We start from the raw sequence: 15,189 nt of genomic DNA, 5'->3' as shown, positions 1-15,189 counted from the left end.
CAGTCTGATCTACAAAGCAAGTTCTAGGACAACCAAGGCTGTCCAAGATTTTTGAGAAACCCTGTCTCAAAAAAATGTGGTGCATACTCAGAATTTTATTCAGTTGTATGCAGAAAAATAAAATTTGTAGGAATATAGTTAGATTTTGAAAGTATAATACTATGTGAATTGATTCAAGCTGAGAAAAACAAAAGAAGGCATATTCTCCTTTCTATGTAAATCCTAGCCTATAAAGCATACATGTATATGTATATATGTGTGTGTGTTTTAAACACATGCACAAGCAAGTTTAGTTATAGTCTAAAAAATCAAGAAACATTTACGTACTTAAAAGAACTTACTTTCCAAGGGCGAAGCATTCTAACTTCACAGTTGAACCTTTGGCTGCTGGAAGAGTTTCTGGAAACTGGACTTCTATTTTGGGTTCATATTCACCCATGACACCTGTGAATTCACAATACAAAATGGGCAGCGTCAATGTTTCTTTTCTATGTCATTCTGAATTATGTATCTCCTACGACATCACTGTGAACAAGACCTGATTTGGCTCCCTTTTGCCTCTACTGCAACTTTCAGTGGTTGCATAACTCACTTGCACTAACCCTGACCAAACATGTGCCCTGAATAACATTTAAGAACTCTGGATTCACGAAGTAAAAAAAAAAAAAAAAAACTTCAATATGCAAAACATTTTAATAAAAAATAACTGTAATTCTATACTCAATGTGAATATTTCTATTTAAGGTGACAGCCACAATGTATTAATAATCCCTGAAATTTTTTTTAAGCTACAAAGATGATAGTGGGGGATTTGCTAAATGGTAAACTGGTCACATACATGCCAATGTTAAACATATTAAATGGTTCCCTATTGACAAAACATAGTGATTTAATTCGTGGGGACATTCTGATTCCATTATATCTGATTGGAAAGTGCTTCCAAATTTGTGTTCAAGTAATATGCTGTCTGAGATGTGATTTAGTTTTAATAGATATACTACTGAGAGTTATAAATTGGCACCCTCTCGTTTTCCTCTCCAAAGTTGCATGTAGTCCATCTTGGGCTCAAACACACTGTGTAGCCCACAATGACCTTGAACATCTGAACCTGTGATTGCCCTCAAATCTCAAAGGCTTATAACACCACACCCATTTATGCAGTCCTGAGGATCAAACCCAGGGCTGTGTACAAGTTAGGCAAGAGTTCTACTAAGTCAGCTACAGCCAGAGCCCCTCAGTTGGCTTTCTCCTGTATCTCACTCTTCAGGAACGATCAGGAAGGTGATGCCACAGAACTTTTCTTTTACAATTTTAGTTTAGTGAGAGATTTTAGCTTATAATAAAATGTTCACAAATTTTAAACAACTTCAAGCTGACAAAAATAAATATAAATAAAAACAAGTGACTTCAGGGCATTCTATTGAGAAGGTCTCGTACCATCAGAGCGTAGCACCAAAGGGGTCGCAGAACCCAGTACTCTGGCATTTGTCACAGTGCTCGTCACCACACATGTGTAATTTCCCACATCAGATGGCTCCACCTTAGCTATGTAGAGGTGCCCTGTCTCTTGAGAGACAAATCTTCGACTGTCTTCTTCAACAAATGATGGATACTCATTGAAGACCCAAGCATATGATAGTTCTAACAAAAGTTAAGAAGAAATGCATTTCATTACTTAGCAAAATGTTCCATAATCAGAAGTGCACAAAATTACCTTTACATCAAGTGATGCTTTTCTTGCAAGTCATTCAGAAGAGCACTTAGCGAGATGATTCTGCATTCGCTTTATTTTTAGGATAGAGAACACTGTTGATGGGCATTCGAGTACATGCGGCACCCTTGTTTTCTTCCTTGTCCCTTTTCTAGGTTATGCTTTTATAAGCCTTGCTGGTTTTACTCTGGCTCCCTTTTAGTTTGTGTCTCTTTAACTCTACACTGTTCAGTTACCAATCACTCAATAGCAATTCCAGGCATCAAAGTCACCACAGCTCCTTAGTGTAACACATAGTGTTAATGAGTAACATATAGTGCCTCAATCTCAGCAGAAGTCCCTGTGACAAACTGCCAAATTCTTGGTTTCTCTGGCTTCTGGGTCTTTGAATATGTCATTCCTAGACCTACAAAGGCTTTTGTCTTGCTTATTCTTCCTTCCTTCTTTCCTTTGTTCTTTTCTTTTGTTTATACTAAATAGCTATATATCCATTATATATACTATTTCAAAAAGACATTTTATGCAAGTAAATACTATACTTTGACCATGTTCTCACATACACTACCTTTCCCTTTAGCTCCTCTCCCCTTCCCACTAGGTCACTTTTCCTAATGAGTTTCACTTCTACTTTCACGCCATATACACACAATGGCTTTATGTTTCCATGTGAAATCAAGGGTCTACAAACATGAGACCTTTACTCACTGCTCATAGGACTATAACTTCGTTCAGTCACCACGGAAATCAGTGTAGAGAAACTGCAAAAACCTAACAAAAGTTCTACCATCAGATCTAAAAATACTACTCTTGGGTATTTTCCTGTTAGACACCAAGTAAACATCACGGAGACATTGTTATACATCAATATTTTCTGAAGTATTATTTACAGTAACTAAGTTATGCCCATCTAGAGATGGATGTAGTCAGTAAGAAAATACGGTCACAACGGAATTTCTTATAAAGGAGAATAAAGCTGTGTCATTGGTTCTTTCTTTGGTTTCTTGCTCTTTGAGAACCAAACTTCATACAGCTGAGATAATGTCAAGTGGCTCATAATGTAACATCAGGAGGAGTCACCATCTCCATGGAGAAGTATTTCTTCTGCTTCCTTATCCTTCCTTGCAGCTCATGTACACAGTGAATCCTAAGAGTTAATTTGATTTTTCAGTGTGTGTGTGTGTGTGTGTGTGTGTGTGTGTGTGTTCATGTCTGAATGCAGGCAACTTCAGAGTCCAAAAGAGGACATCAGATCTCCTGGAGCTGGAGTTAAAGATAGTTGTGAGCTGTTTGACATGGGTGATAGGGACAGGACTCCAGGCCCAATGCAAGAGCAGCATATTTTTTTTAATTGCTAAATCATCATTTAAACCCTTACAGCAAACTCTGAATTTGTTCTAATGTAAGCATGTATCATCTAAGATGTAATGATTATTTCCCAGATTGTCCCTAGATATAACAAAATGATGCAATATTTTCAGTTTTATCTGTGGTGCTGGGAATCAAAGCCAGAAGCTGGCACATACTTCTAAGTGCTCTACATGAGTCACATTCTCAACTTTGATTTCAGTTTCAATCCAATTGCTTCTATTTCTACTTGGCAACTAAAAGAGTGAGTGCATTTAACAGGTCCTAAATAAACACTTGTTGAGTCAAATAAGAGTTCTATAAACTATGTGCAAAACTCTACTACGAGGGTCTTCACCAACCGCTGGCCAATGCAGACAGTAGTCTCCTAAAGAACTATATTCTCCTCTGCAAGAATGATATCTAAATAGCATTAGCTTGCTGTATTGTAGATTCTTAAGTTACTGAGAGCTAAGTGTTACTAGGGCATAGGTTCTGTGTTTGGATTGCTGGTTTCTTTCTTCTTCCTAGGCTCTGTTTTCTTTTGCAAGTACACTAACCTTACTGCACTGGATAATTCCAGTAAAGGTTATGAAAAGTTTTTTGAAAACATATGCTATCCATATAAGTTTAATGAGGTACAGGTAAAGTAGATTTCAAACACAATTACAAACTTAAAATATCTTTTATTTTTTTTGGAGAGAATGGACAATTACTTGATACCAATCATTGTGAAACGATGTATGAAACTTGGAAGAGTGATGCCATGCGTTGTGGGGGAGGGAAATATGACATTCTTTCGTTACTGAAAAATGTACATAAATGTCAAGAGAACACTCAAACACACACAGCTGAAAGCCCTCCAGGGATAGCACAGGCATATGAAAGACCAGCAGAAGCGGGAATATCTGCAACACGGGGTGGTAACGAGCCATGCTGATGACTACACTCTACCTCAACAATGAGAAAACACACTGCAAAGTGTAGGTTCATAAACACCGATTTCCTTTTTCAGAGAGTGATGAATATTTTAGGAAGGTCTAATTAAGCCACTGATGATATAGGAAATTCAAAAGTTGTTTGGCGAATTTTATAAAAAATATCCCAATGTTCATTTGTGTTAGTCCCTTGCCTACACCATGCTGCCTATTGCTCCCGTAACACCACAAAAATATCAGAGAAAAATAATTTTTAAAGTCAGGATAAGCTTGTTCTGCAGTGGGTGAAAGTAGAGCAGCAGCAGCAGCAAAAGCTATTTAGGGTCTTCCTGCTGGTGCTCAAGACATAGAATTAATAGAGTGGTCATCTCTTTATTGTTCAGACAAATTAAAACTTTGTTTCCAGTATAGGAATTGGGTCTGAGATCAGTGAGTTAGAAGCAGTTCAGGTGGTGACTGCCATGGCTATACCATCCACCTCTAGTATGCAAATAGAGGGGACATAAACTCCATTTTTTAAAGCAGTTTATCACAAAATAGGAACAATTTGAATAAACAATTCAGTGTAAGAGTCAGAAAACCTAACATGTGCAAGCCTAACATAAGCAAATAGTTTTAACACAAGGCTGTATCAATAATATGTATATGTAATGTCTTGGAATAAACACTGCAAGTGTAATTTTAACTTAAAATATTCACAGTAAAATAGTATGTATTACATAACTCCACTTACTGTTTTTCTTTTCATCATAAAAATACTAGAACTTAAAACAACACATTATTTTAATATATTAGAGAGAAGTGATGATTTCTGCGTCTGTCATAGTAATGTCTTAGTTATGAAAGCTAAAGAAAGGAAGTCAAACATGGCTGTGTATACCTCTGGGGTACTCTGGTAGACATGGGAGTCTCCCCTGCTACAGAGATGGTAAATAAATGTCACTTCTTCATGCATAGGTACTCTGGCCACAATCAAGTGGACCACTGAATTCACCGAGAGTGTTAATGCTGCTCATTCCTCCTCCAGGTAGGGATATCAATGCACAAATCTGGCTAGAACTCTCTACAGAGGAATGACCAAAATACTGTCAGATCTTTGTTGCAGTTTGACTCTTCTCTTTTTCCACAGATATATGAACCAATTCTCAGTCTGTTCCTCTTCCTGCCTCTAATCCCTCTCCCTTATGCTTTTACTGGTCCTTCCCAGTATGCTTTTTCAAGTCTGATCCTTTAATCTTATTTCAGTGTTTACTTCCTAGAAACCTGAACGACTTGGTTACTGACAGGGAACAACAGACTTCTTTGTATTTAAAACTGTCCTTTCCCTGTGATCCGGAGGGAGGGTCTATTCAGGATCACAGAATTCTTTTCCCAGGGATAATTACTCTTCTCTTAAATTTCCATCAAGATAATCCCCTCACCTCACTTTCAGGTTTTTCAAATATGCTGGCAGTTGTCCTATAAACCTGAAAAGCCCTTCAGTACCTCAATGTGAAACAGTGAAAGGGTCTCTGCCTCTGACACGGACACCAGTGGAAGAGGAAACTGGCTCACTTTTAAAGGAATGCTCGTCTCTGTGAAGTAAATTAGTAAACAGAAGGAGCAAACTCCTCCTAACCTGGACAGCAACCCCAAGAAGCTGCTATCACACTCTCCCTGTAGGAGTCAGTGTCATCAGGCAGACACAGAAGTTTACTGCAGACACCTCTGCTGACAGCCTATAAATGACGGAGACAAACCACAACCTTAAAGAGTCACCCAGCATTAATTTACATATGTTCTCCTCTAAACAATGCATCATATATATTTTACAGTATAAAAGGTGATTTTAAAGTTTTATAGACACTTCCTTTCTCTAACTAGCCTAGCAGTAAAGCTTACATAATTTAAAATTAGTTATACACACATACACACACGATATTGAATAATAAAATAGGACTCCTCAAGAAAATACTCAGAAATCCAGAGAATAATGATTACTGACCACCATCAAAGTGAAACAAGAAGAATAAATAGAAACACAGAGAGGGGCCCCTTGTAGCTAGAAGAGGAAATACTTAAAATAGACTTTGAGATGCTAGTAGAGGATGAAGAAGTATGTTCTTGGTGAGGTTTTCAAATATCTAAAGCAAAGCTCAAGAGTTGGGATGAGTAATAGCGTAGTGTGCCGAATAACTGAAGCCAGTACTTCATACCCAGATCTTCAAACCTAGAAATATATCAATAGACACAGAAAAAGGACTCTGCAGATGTAAGGAGCATAGTACACTGAGATGGAAAGATCTTCCTGGATTATCTGAGTGGGTCAAGAGTCATTGTAAGGATGATAACGAGCCAGGGGCAGAAGGATTACAATTGAACAGAAGAAATTCTGCCTATCAAAGCAGGAGTGAAAACCAGAGACAGATATTTTAGGATACCATGTCCTGGAAAAGGCTATAAATGCAAACTGCCTGTAAAGGCAAAAGGGCAAGTGATGGGAGCTCCCCACGGCTCCAGAAGAATAGCAGAAAAAAAATCCCTGCCCATATCTTGATAGCTAGCCAACAAAGCTGATAATTTGATTCTGGACTTCCAGATATCTGCATTGCTAAGTATACAAAAACTTGTCACTGCAGCTTGGGGGTAGCTATGCGCTGGGACACGGAACTATGCTAAAGACATGCTGTTCAGGACATCACAGCAAGCCTAAATGTGGCTAATGTAATCAATCACCGGGATCCTTCTAAGGAGAGACACACAGGAAGGTCAGAGAAAGAGGGCTGACTAATGAGCAGAAGTCTGAGTGAAATGATTCCTTGCTGGAGGCCAACAGCCAAGGAACATACGCAGCTACTGGCAGTTGCCAAAAGCAAGGGCAGTGAAGGCTTGGCCAAGGTTCCGGGAAAGATTTCAGCTTAGGCAGCTTCCAGAACCTTGCTGTCAATCTCAGGGAATTTCTCTTGGGCTTTCATGTTCTACAATAAATACATGCTGGTTTTAATCACTATATTTTGCATTAGTAACAGCTATAGTAGGAAATCAACATAAATGATAATAGGCAACAACAAATAAATATTTACAACATTTCCTGAATTTACTTCTGTAGCTATCATAAACTACTTTGACAAAAAGCAGTGTAGGAGAAAAAGGATTTATTTGAGCACACCATTCCAGTTTACAGTACATCACTGTGGAAGTTAAGTCAGGAACTTCAAGTAGCAGCCAGTCCTAGCCACAGTCAAGAGGAGAGAGAAGGCATGAATGTTCTCCAGTACTGGCTCCTCTCTACACTTATAAAGTCCAGGACCCCAACCAAGGGGGTGATGCTGCCACAATGGCCTGAGCACCCCACCTTGGTTGTTTGAAGCAGCCAAAACAATTCCCACATATGTGTTCATGGGCCAACATATCTAAAAAGCTTCTTAATGAGGCTCTCTTCCTAGAATCACATGGTGATTCTACACCATGTCAAGTTAGCAATTAAAAGTAACTATCACATAATGCTTAGTATTTTAAATAAAATTCCTGAAATAGTAAAAAATGAAGAGAGATTATACGAAACTGGAGTTCGAGAGCCAAAGGGGCAAATCACATTTCAAAGAATGCAATCAGAAAGGTCGATATATAGGAGGAAAGGCACAGAATATGACAAAAAGAAAAGCAACTACAGTTCTCAAAGTCGGCTAGTGATTACTTTTCACAAACATCCAAACTTTTAAAAATTTACAGAAAGAATCCATATCTATATGTAGTATGGGTCACAGTGCCACAGGAAGTAAGTAAGAATCTGTACCAGCCATATTGTTTATGACCCCTTTTTCTTAGATGAAGATCGGCATCAAGTCTTCATTTGCAGCTGCATGAGGATGGTGAAATTTACAGGCCATAGATAGTATTTAAAACATTTGAGAATTATGTGACTTATCACATTCTGAATAAAATAAAGTAACATCTACTTTAGCTTACTTATAAAAATCTTTATTTGCAATATACTCCATAGACAAATATGTATTAATTAAGCATCCTTTTATGTACACTGATAAATAAGCTATAATATAGATGATAGTTTCAGACTCCAACAAGTTAGGCTTTACAGAACCTTTCAGAACCCCCTGTAGAAATTCTAAACACACTAAAGTTAAACAACTTGGCCACTAAGCTTTCTATTAGCAATGCTATAAGGGTATTAGTAATAGCATTTTTTTTTAAATCAGGGAACTAAGAGTGTCTAACAATAAAAGCCATAAATAAAAAGAATAAAGCTCTGAAATTCTGCTTCTTGAAAAGTAGTACATGATGGATGATGTCACTTTGTCAGCTACATTCCTTCCCAGGTCACTGAAGTGTACGACTAGTCAATTTAACATGAAATATGCCACTCTGGTGTTTACCTGGAGAAATATTAATGCACATACCACTGACATTTGAGGGTTTGTTTCTAGTTCCATTATGAAATTCTATTATGAAGGAGATTTAATCCTGAGCCCAGGCATTTTGTAGAAGAAATTCTGTCAAACAAAACTGCAGTTAGGCAAAATTGTAAAAGGAACTCAGGCCATTTTCTGTGGTGCCAACTGGGGAAATTTGACCTATTTTTAAGATGAGACGTATTTAAAAGTGCAGGGAGACTCACTTGGTGTCATTCAAGACTTTATCAGTGATTCACACAAGTGGAAAGAGAATTCTGCTCTGCGGCTCACAGGTGATGCTACTTGGCTGACAGTCTGGAACACAGTGCACACCCCACAATCTAAAACAAGGTGAAAAATGAAAAATAAAAAAGCCGGAAAGAATGCTTACATGTTAGGAGTGAGCACAGGGCATTGGAGGCGCTCCTAACATTTTGGGGGGCTGTCCTTGAAAGAGCTGTTTTGTAAACTGTTGAAGAAGATCGTATACAGCAGGTTGCTCTGGGTAGATTATGAATATCTACTGAATCAATTCTGACTTTGACCACTAGCAAGCGTGACTTGTAAGGTTTCTAAGCAGGACTGTGTTAAGGTCTGAAATTATAATGCTGTCAGGCTAGCCTCAGGCTGACAGTTACAATCTTGTGCATGGTTGCTTGGAAACTGAATAATTTGGAGCATACTCTCTCTCTCTCTCTCTCTCTCTATCTCACACACAGAGACATGTGTACACACAGACATACATGTGTACACACATACACACACAGACATATATGTGTGCACACAGAGAGACATAAATGCGTTCAAACAAGCATACATGTGTATACACAGAGACATGCAGGTGAACGGACACACATACACAAATGCACACATACACAGTATTGTTATGACCTCCTTTTTGTCCACTGTGATGGAAAGTAAAACAAATTTACCTATCCCTTTAAGAACTAATGGGCTGAGTTCTGTTTCAGGTGTTTCCTAAAGATCAATTTGTGAGTTTGAAAGTGCTTGACGGCCCTGTTTCATGGGTGCTCATTTTTGTCTTTGTTAGGTGACCATGTTGTCCTAACCACCACATGAGGTTTCACAAAGCTTATTTTGTTTTTCTAAACACTCCATCTTCCACATATCCTGTCTCTGCATAGTTTTACTTACTAGAATAGCACTAGATTAGTAGCATGCATGTGCCATTTTCACTGCCAATACTGCTTTGGAATGATGTTTCCTGCTAAGCTCTGAGAACACCTCTCTGAAGTGTTCTGTGGGGCACTGTAGTGTTTTTCCGAGGTTACCATTCTCTCACTTCATAAAGTCCATTACTTTCACTCATCTTCAACATTTACAAATATTTTCCTCTTTCTCCTTCTTCTCCTCCTCCCTCTTCTTGTTCTTGTCCCCCTCCTTCTCTTTCTCCTGGTCTTCCTTCTCCTCCTCTTCCTCTTTCAGCTGCCCCATTTCTTCTCTGGGACTGCTGATCGGGTCATGAAGTTCCTGCCTCCCTATGTTCAGGGAACCTGTAAAGATCACTGTGTATTTTTTTTTTTTTTTGTGTGTGTGTGATATGCATTCTTTTGTTCATGCTATTTTTAATAGACTACAGCCTTCCAATCACCCTGTCAGGTTGTTTACATTTGATTATCTCATTGACTTTATCATTCCTTCTTCGATCCAAGGAGATCTGAAGTCAAGTGGATGAAACTTAGAGCCAGTTTCAGTGGCAATCATCTGTCCAACAGTGGCTTTTGGTACCCAAGGAGAAGAAGCAAAACCATTGTAATCCTCCCTTCCACATGGCTGCCTAAAACATGTCATTGCTAAATAAATCAGTTTATATTTCCATGCAGATGGGAGTTAAAAAGAACTAGTGAGATTTATGCATAACCGACAAGTTATTCAGGATTTAGCTACAATCTTCAAGGATCTTAATAACCAGTTTACATGGAAGGGACTACCAGGTATGATATCAGGACTGGGATAAAGGACCATAGAACAGCAACTGCTAAAACATCTATATTCTCCTTTCTTATCACTGTGGAATAAATATTTGGCTAAATCAACTCAAAGGAGGGAGGATTTCTTTTGGCTCACCATGTTAGGTACTATCATGACAAGGAAACAATGAAAACAGGAGTGTGCTGTGGCGGGTTACATCCTAAGAGACATTCAGGAAGCAGGGGATTAGTGTTTGACCTCAGCCGGCCGGGACTTTTCCTTTATCTCTTTGGTGATCCCAGCCCAGCTGTGTTACCCTCTGTCATGGAAGGTCTTCCCTCTCATTCAGTCCTTTCTAGAGAGGTGTTTCATAAATCAGTCAAGCATGACAGTATAAAAGAGAATGCTTTGCATTTTCTGTTTCTCCGTTTTTATTATACATCACTTCAGAGACCCTGAAAAATGTTACAGAGCAATTTTAAGATCAGTTCCAAACTAATGCAAGAGATTAGACATTTCATAAACAAAGCCTTCCTGTACAGCTAGAAGTGCTTTGTCATAGGAAAAATTTTCACATGGCAATGGCTGACACCATGTGCATGTTGGTACTATGCTCCTTAAATATGCCAATGTGCTCTGTTTTTGGAATCCCACGTTCCTCATGACTCACAGTAACTAGCAGACAATTCTTTTCTTAATAGTTCAGTGTCAGTAAATAGCATTTTCCTTTTAAGTGCAGCCTAGGAGCTGTAAGGAACCTTACAGCTCACAGGAGTGCTAATTGGAGCCAATTATATTTTGATTGACCTACCTTGTTATTAAAATGATATGCAAAATTTACACTGCCCTTGCAAAATGATTTTTTTTTTCAGAGCAAACTAACTACAGGAAGCCTTCCCTTTAATGAGTCTGAAGGTGGTGCTTTTGGCTTATAATTCTCACATCAATTGTAAGACGCCAGTTCCAGGGAGGGGCTTTGAGTGACTGCAAAGAATACAATAGAGCCCTAGAGTCATGAAAAGGTGCAATAAAATAGCTGAAATAATTAAAGGCCAAAGAATCAAGGAACAGCATCACCGAAAATTCAGCCCATTTTTCATTAGGTCTGAATTTTCATTTATTAAAGTTAAACTCCCCCTTTAAAGAATGCCATGGGAACCTGATTGCTCTCTTCTATGTGCCTGGGCTTTTTAAACAAATAAAATGTCAAATTTCAGTAGAAAGCAGCAATGAGATCATTAGAAAAAGATGAAGTCACTCCATTGTATCATAAGGCTCTTGGTTATTCTTTCTTTCCCTGTGTCTTGGGGAGGGGTGTGTGGCTAAGTTGCCTTCCACTTTATTCATCAAAGCACTCTCTCTCAAACTCAAGAGTCTACCGCTCTCTATAGCCATTTTGCTTTGGAGACAGATCTCTTGGCTCTCCCTTCAGAGCTCCCGAAAGGCCCGCCATGCACTCCTGGTGTACCTACTGTGCATCTGAACTCCAAACCTTGTGATTCCATGGAGAGTTCTCTAAGCACTGAACCATGCCCTCAGACCGATAAGGGACTTTGCAGCAGTGATAATATTTAACTCCGTAGCAAGCCGGATAGATTCATAAATGCATTTTCCCTTTTCTCCCCCCTACTCCCTTCCCCCACCCTCTTGCTGTTGACCTGACTTTTCTGAATGAAGGGATAAGCTAAAAAAGAGATGGCTCCATTATAGATCATATAATGAATATGCTATAAAACCCCCAATTAAAAATATTTGATGAAATGTTACGCTTGAATGTAAGGGCAAAAAAAATCCTCAGGATATCCAATAATGAACAATAATTTCAGTCAGGTGGTCATCTCAATAGATACCAGTTTCTACGGTCCCAAAGGACACGTTGGCATTCACAAGGGCTGCATGCTCAAACTCAGATTTACACATTAGTTTGCAAACTTTAAGAAAAATGAGAGAGAGAGAGAGAAAAAAAACAGAAAAACAGAATATCTCAAGTTATCTCTTGTCATGCTAAGTAATAAACAGACTCAGATTCACTATCTTCCCAAACCACTTTTATTCTAGAAAAGCAGACATATGAAATGAAACATCTATCACTCCATTACCCTGAAGACAAGGCTTTCAAAGCCAAAAACAAACATGCAATAGCTTTCCCTATGAAATTAATAATTCAACTAAAAGAAAGCTCTGCCGAGGTTAGAAGTGCATGAAGAACCACAACATAACTACTCATTTTGAATTTCACTTAAAATTCTTAGTTTCTTAGTATTATACTCTTACAGAGTCTTTGACTTTTTTTTTGTATTTTAGTTGATAAATAACAATTGTAGATCTTAAATGGTATACAGTGTAATGCTTTAATACTTGCATATAATTTGTCATATGTATTGGATCAATCCAATATCCATTACATCACACACTTATTATTATTATATGGTCACCCTTTAAATGTGTACTCACTTGTCAATTTTAAAATATAAAATATAATAATTAACTATGCAATAGACATCAAAAAGATTATTCCTGCTTCAATCTGAATCTTTATATCCACTGATTAATGTCTCCCCCTTTTACCACTCGTACTTTGGTAACAAATCATTTTGTGTTCTCATGCATTCACCTTTTTAGATTTTTTTTTAAAGTGTAGTTGCATAGCCTAAATAAGGAATATTTAAGGTAAAAATTAGAAAAAAAGTCTTTTTATGCCCATACTCTTCCCTTAAGACCCTCCCCAAATGGTGGCTGTTTATAACACCCAAGACTGTATAATTAAAATACTATCTATCATCTATTTATCTATCTATCTATCTATCTATCTATCTATCTATCTATCTATCTATCTATCTATTAGAGGGAGGGAAGGTGGAAGGAACACACACAGAAAGAGAGAGAGAAAGAGAGAGAGAAATAGAGAGAAAGAGAGAGAGAGAGAGCAAGAGCTTGTATTTGGGGAGTGTATGTGCCTGTAAGTAAGGAGGCCAGAAGACAGCATCAGATCACTTGGAGTTGATTTTATAGGCACTTGTAGAATGTTAAGCTTATTAAATAGGTGATGGGATGTGAACCTTGGTCTTCATGATTTCAAAGCAAAGGTTCTTAATTGCTGAGTCCTAATTTCTAGTGTAGCTCTACCAATGATGATTATTAATACTTCCACTTTTCATCATTCAGCCTAAGCATTTTCTAACTCACAATTTCAGTAACAGATGTATGCTGCATTGTCTGTAGGTAGATTGTGAGAACTAACAGTACCACCCTTACATAAACTGTGTCAAGGTGTCATTTTAATGAACATGTTCCATGAATGCAGCGCTTCAGCGCTGTGCTGATCTCATTAACTGTACCTGCCTTCTGGGGACAGCTATTTAAACATGACTAGTGCCCTGATGTAAAAGATTCGATACTGAAAATTTCAAATCTGTAGAACAAGAACCAATGAGGCACAAAAGACATGGAAAAAATATGCTTTAATTCGATTTAAAATTATTAGTTGAGCCACTTTCCTTTCAGGTAGAACTGTTTGCAACTCTCTCATCACAATACTCAACAGGCAACAAGGGGATTGCTGGCCTTTCGTCATTTACTATAACCTAAGAGTGATGTGATTCTTTTGAGTTATTCCTAATCGTAGTAGAGTTTAGTTTACTAATTCAATTACACTCCTTTTCATTTTCCTAAAAGATACAGCTTATAACAGAACTTCTAAATATAGTTTTCTCTTTTTCTTTCCCCTGTTCTAGCTCCAAATGTATTTACCTGAAACAAATAAAGAAGTTCCATGGAGCCACCTGCTCCCTCCTTCAGACATATCTGTACAAAGAGATTCTAATAAAAGAAACGGGCCTGACTGGGGAAAGAAGAAAATAGCAGTCCTGAGAGTATTCCTAGACCAGCAAGATGAAAAGTTTTCCCTTCCACTAGCAAATATGCAGATTTGCAGCAGAGAAGCCCTGCATTCTTCCTTGATCAAAGGCATGCATAAACTTACCTAGGAATTCTAATCTGTTTGACATAAGTGTTCATTGATTCTCTTTCAACTGCAAGGACTCTGAACTTTATCCTGCCAATGACTAATTCAATGTTACATCTTTAATTTATTCTCCCCTAACTCTATTGTATTTTTGTATTCCAAATAAATGTCCAGGAAACAAGTTGTTAATTTCTTTATCCATGCTGATGACAAACCACAAAGTGCTTTAATTTTTTTTTTTTTTCATTAAGATTTCACCTGCCATGTGAACTCATGGCAGCAATGTGTTCTAGCTGAAAACTGCACTTTTGTAAATTACCTTATGTGCCTTCCTGGGTCTGCTTTTCCCTTTGGGGAACCCAGGTACTTCTGCTGGACTGGAAGGAGAGAAGCGGAGCTAGGGCAGGTGGCTTAGTCATGACGGCATGAGTATAGGAGAAACACGCTTCTCTGGAAACAGTTTTCAGGGAAGCAGTTCTCTCTCTTGGTGTGGGGAACAAGGGCCATCTAAATGTTGGCGAGTAGTTTGGGGATGACTGTACACATCATTGGCTGGGGCTGAGATGCTGGGATTGCTTCATTTGTATGAGAAGGAATTTCAAGTGTTTGCTGGACAGGTCCTTGTAAGGAGAGAGGAAGTTTAAGCTGCAACCTGGCTAACCAAGTCACTACTTCAGGGGACTTGGGGTCAAAAGTTACCTGAGCCAAGACATACAGGCTGAGTGCAGGGAGCGTCCTACTCCGGCCAGTCTCAGAAGGAGATTTTCAGTGTTTGGACACCTCTGGCTCTCACTCTTGCTTGAGACCGACTCTCCAGTCGCACAGCTTTCCAGACCTGCACTTGTGAGATTCCAGTCCCCTGTATCTAAATGCCTTTCTTGTCTTTCCCCAAGCCATATGTTGTGTTGG

At 38.4% G+C, this 15,189-nt stretch overlaps 1 protein-coding gene across 1 annotated transcript in view; it reads right to left on the bottom strand.

Moving 5' to 3' along the window:
* Cntn3 (contactin 3) overlaps window positions 1-15,189 on the bottom strand; it is a 394,581-nt gene that overhangs the window by 124,096 nt on the left and 255,296 nt on the right. Inside the window, exons 7-8 of the mRNA XM_055628433.1 lie at window positions 1,438-1,641; window positions 342-444 (exon numbers count right to left, since the gene is read on the bottom strand). Of these exons, the coding sequence (XP_055484408.1) occupies window positions 342-444; window positions 1,438-1,641 (307 nt within the window). The remainder of the gene's footprint in view (window positions 1-341; window positions 445-1,437; window positions 1,642-15,189) is intronic.

This window comes from Psammomys obesus, unplaced genomic scaffold, assembly GCF_907164565.1.
Source record: "Psammomys obesus unplaced genomic scaffold, mPsaObe1.curated_primary_1811, whole genome shotgun sequence".
Taxonomy (NCBI): Eukaryota; Metazoa; Chordata; class Mammalia; order Rodentia; family Muridae; genus Psammomys; species Psammomys obesus.
This window is presented reverse-complemented; position numbering and strand designations above follow the sequence as displayed.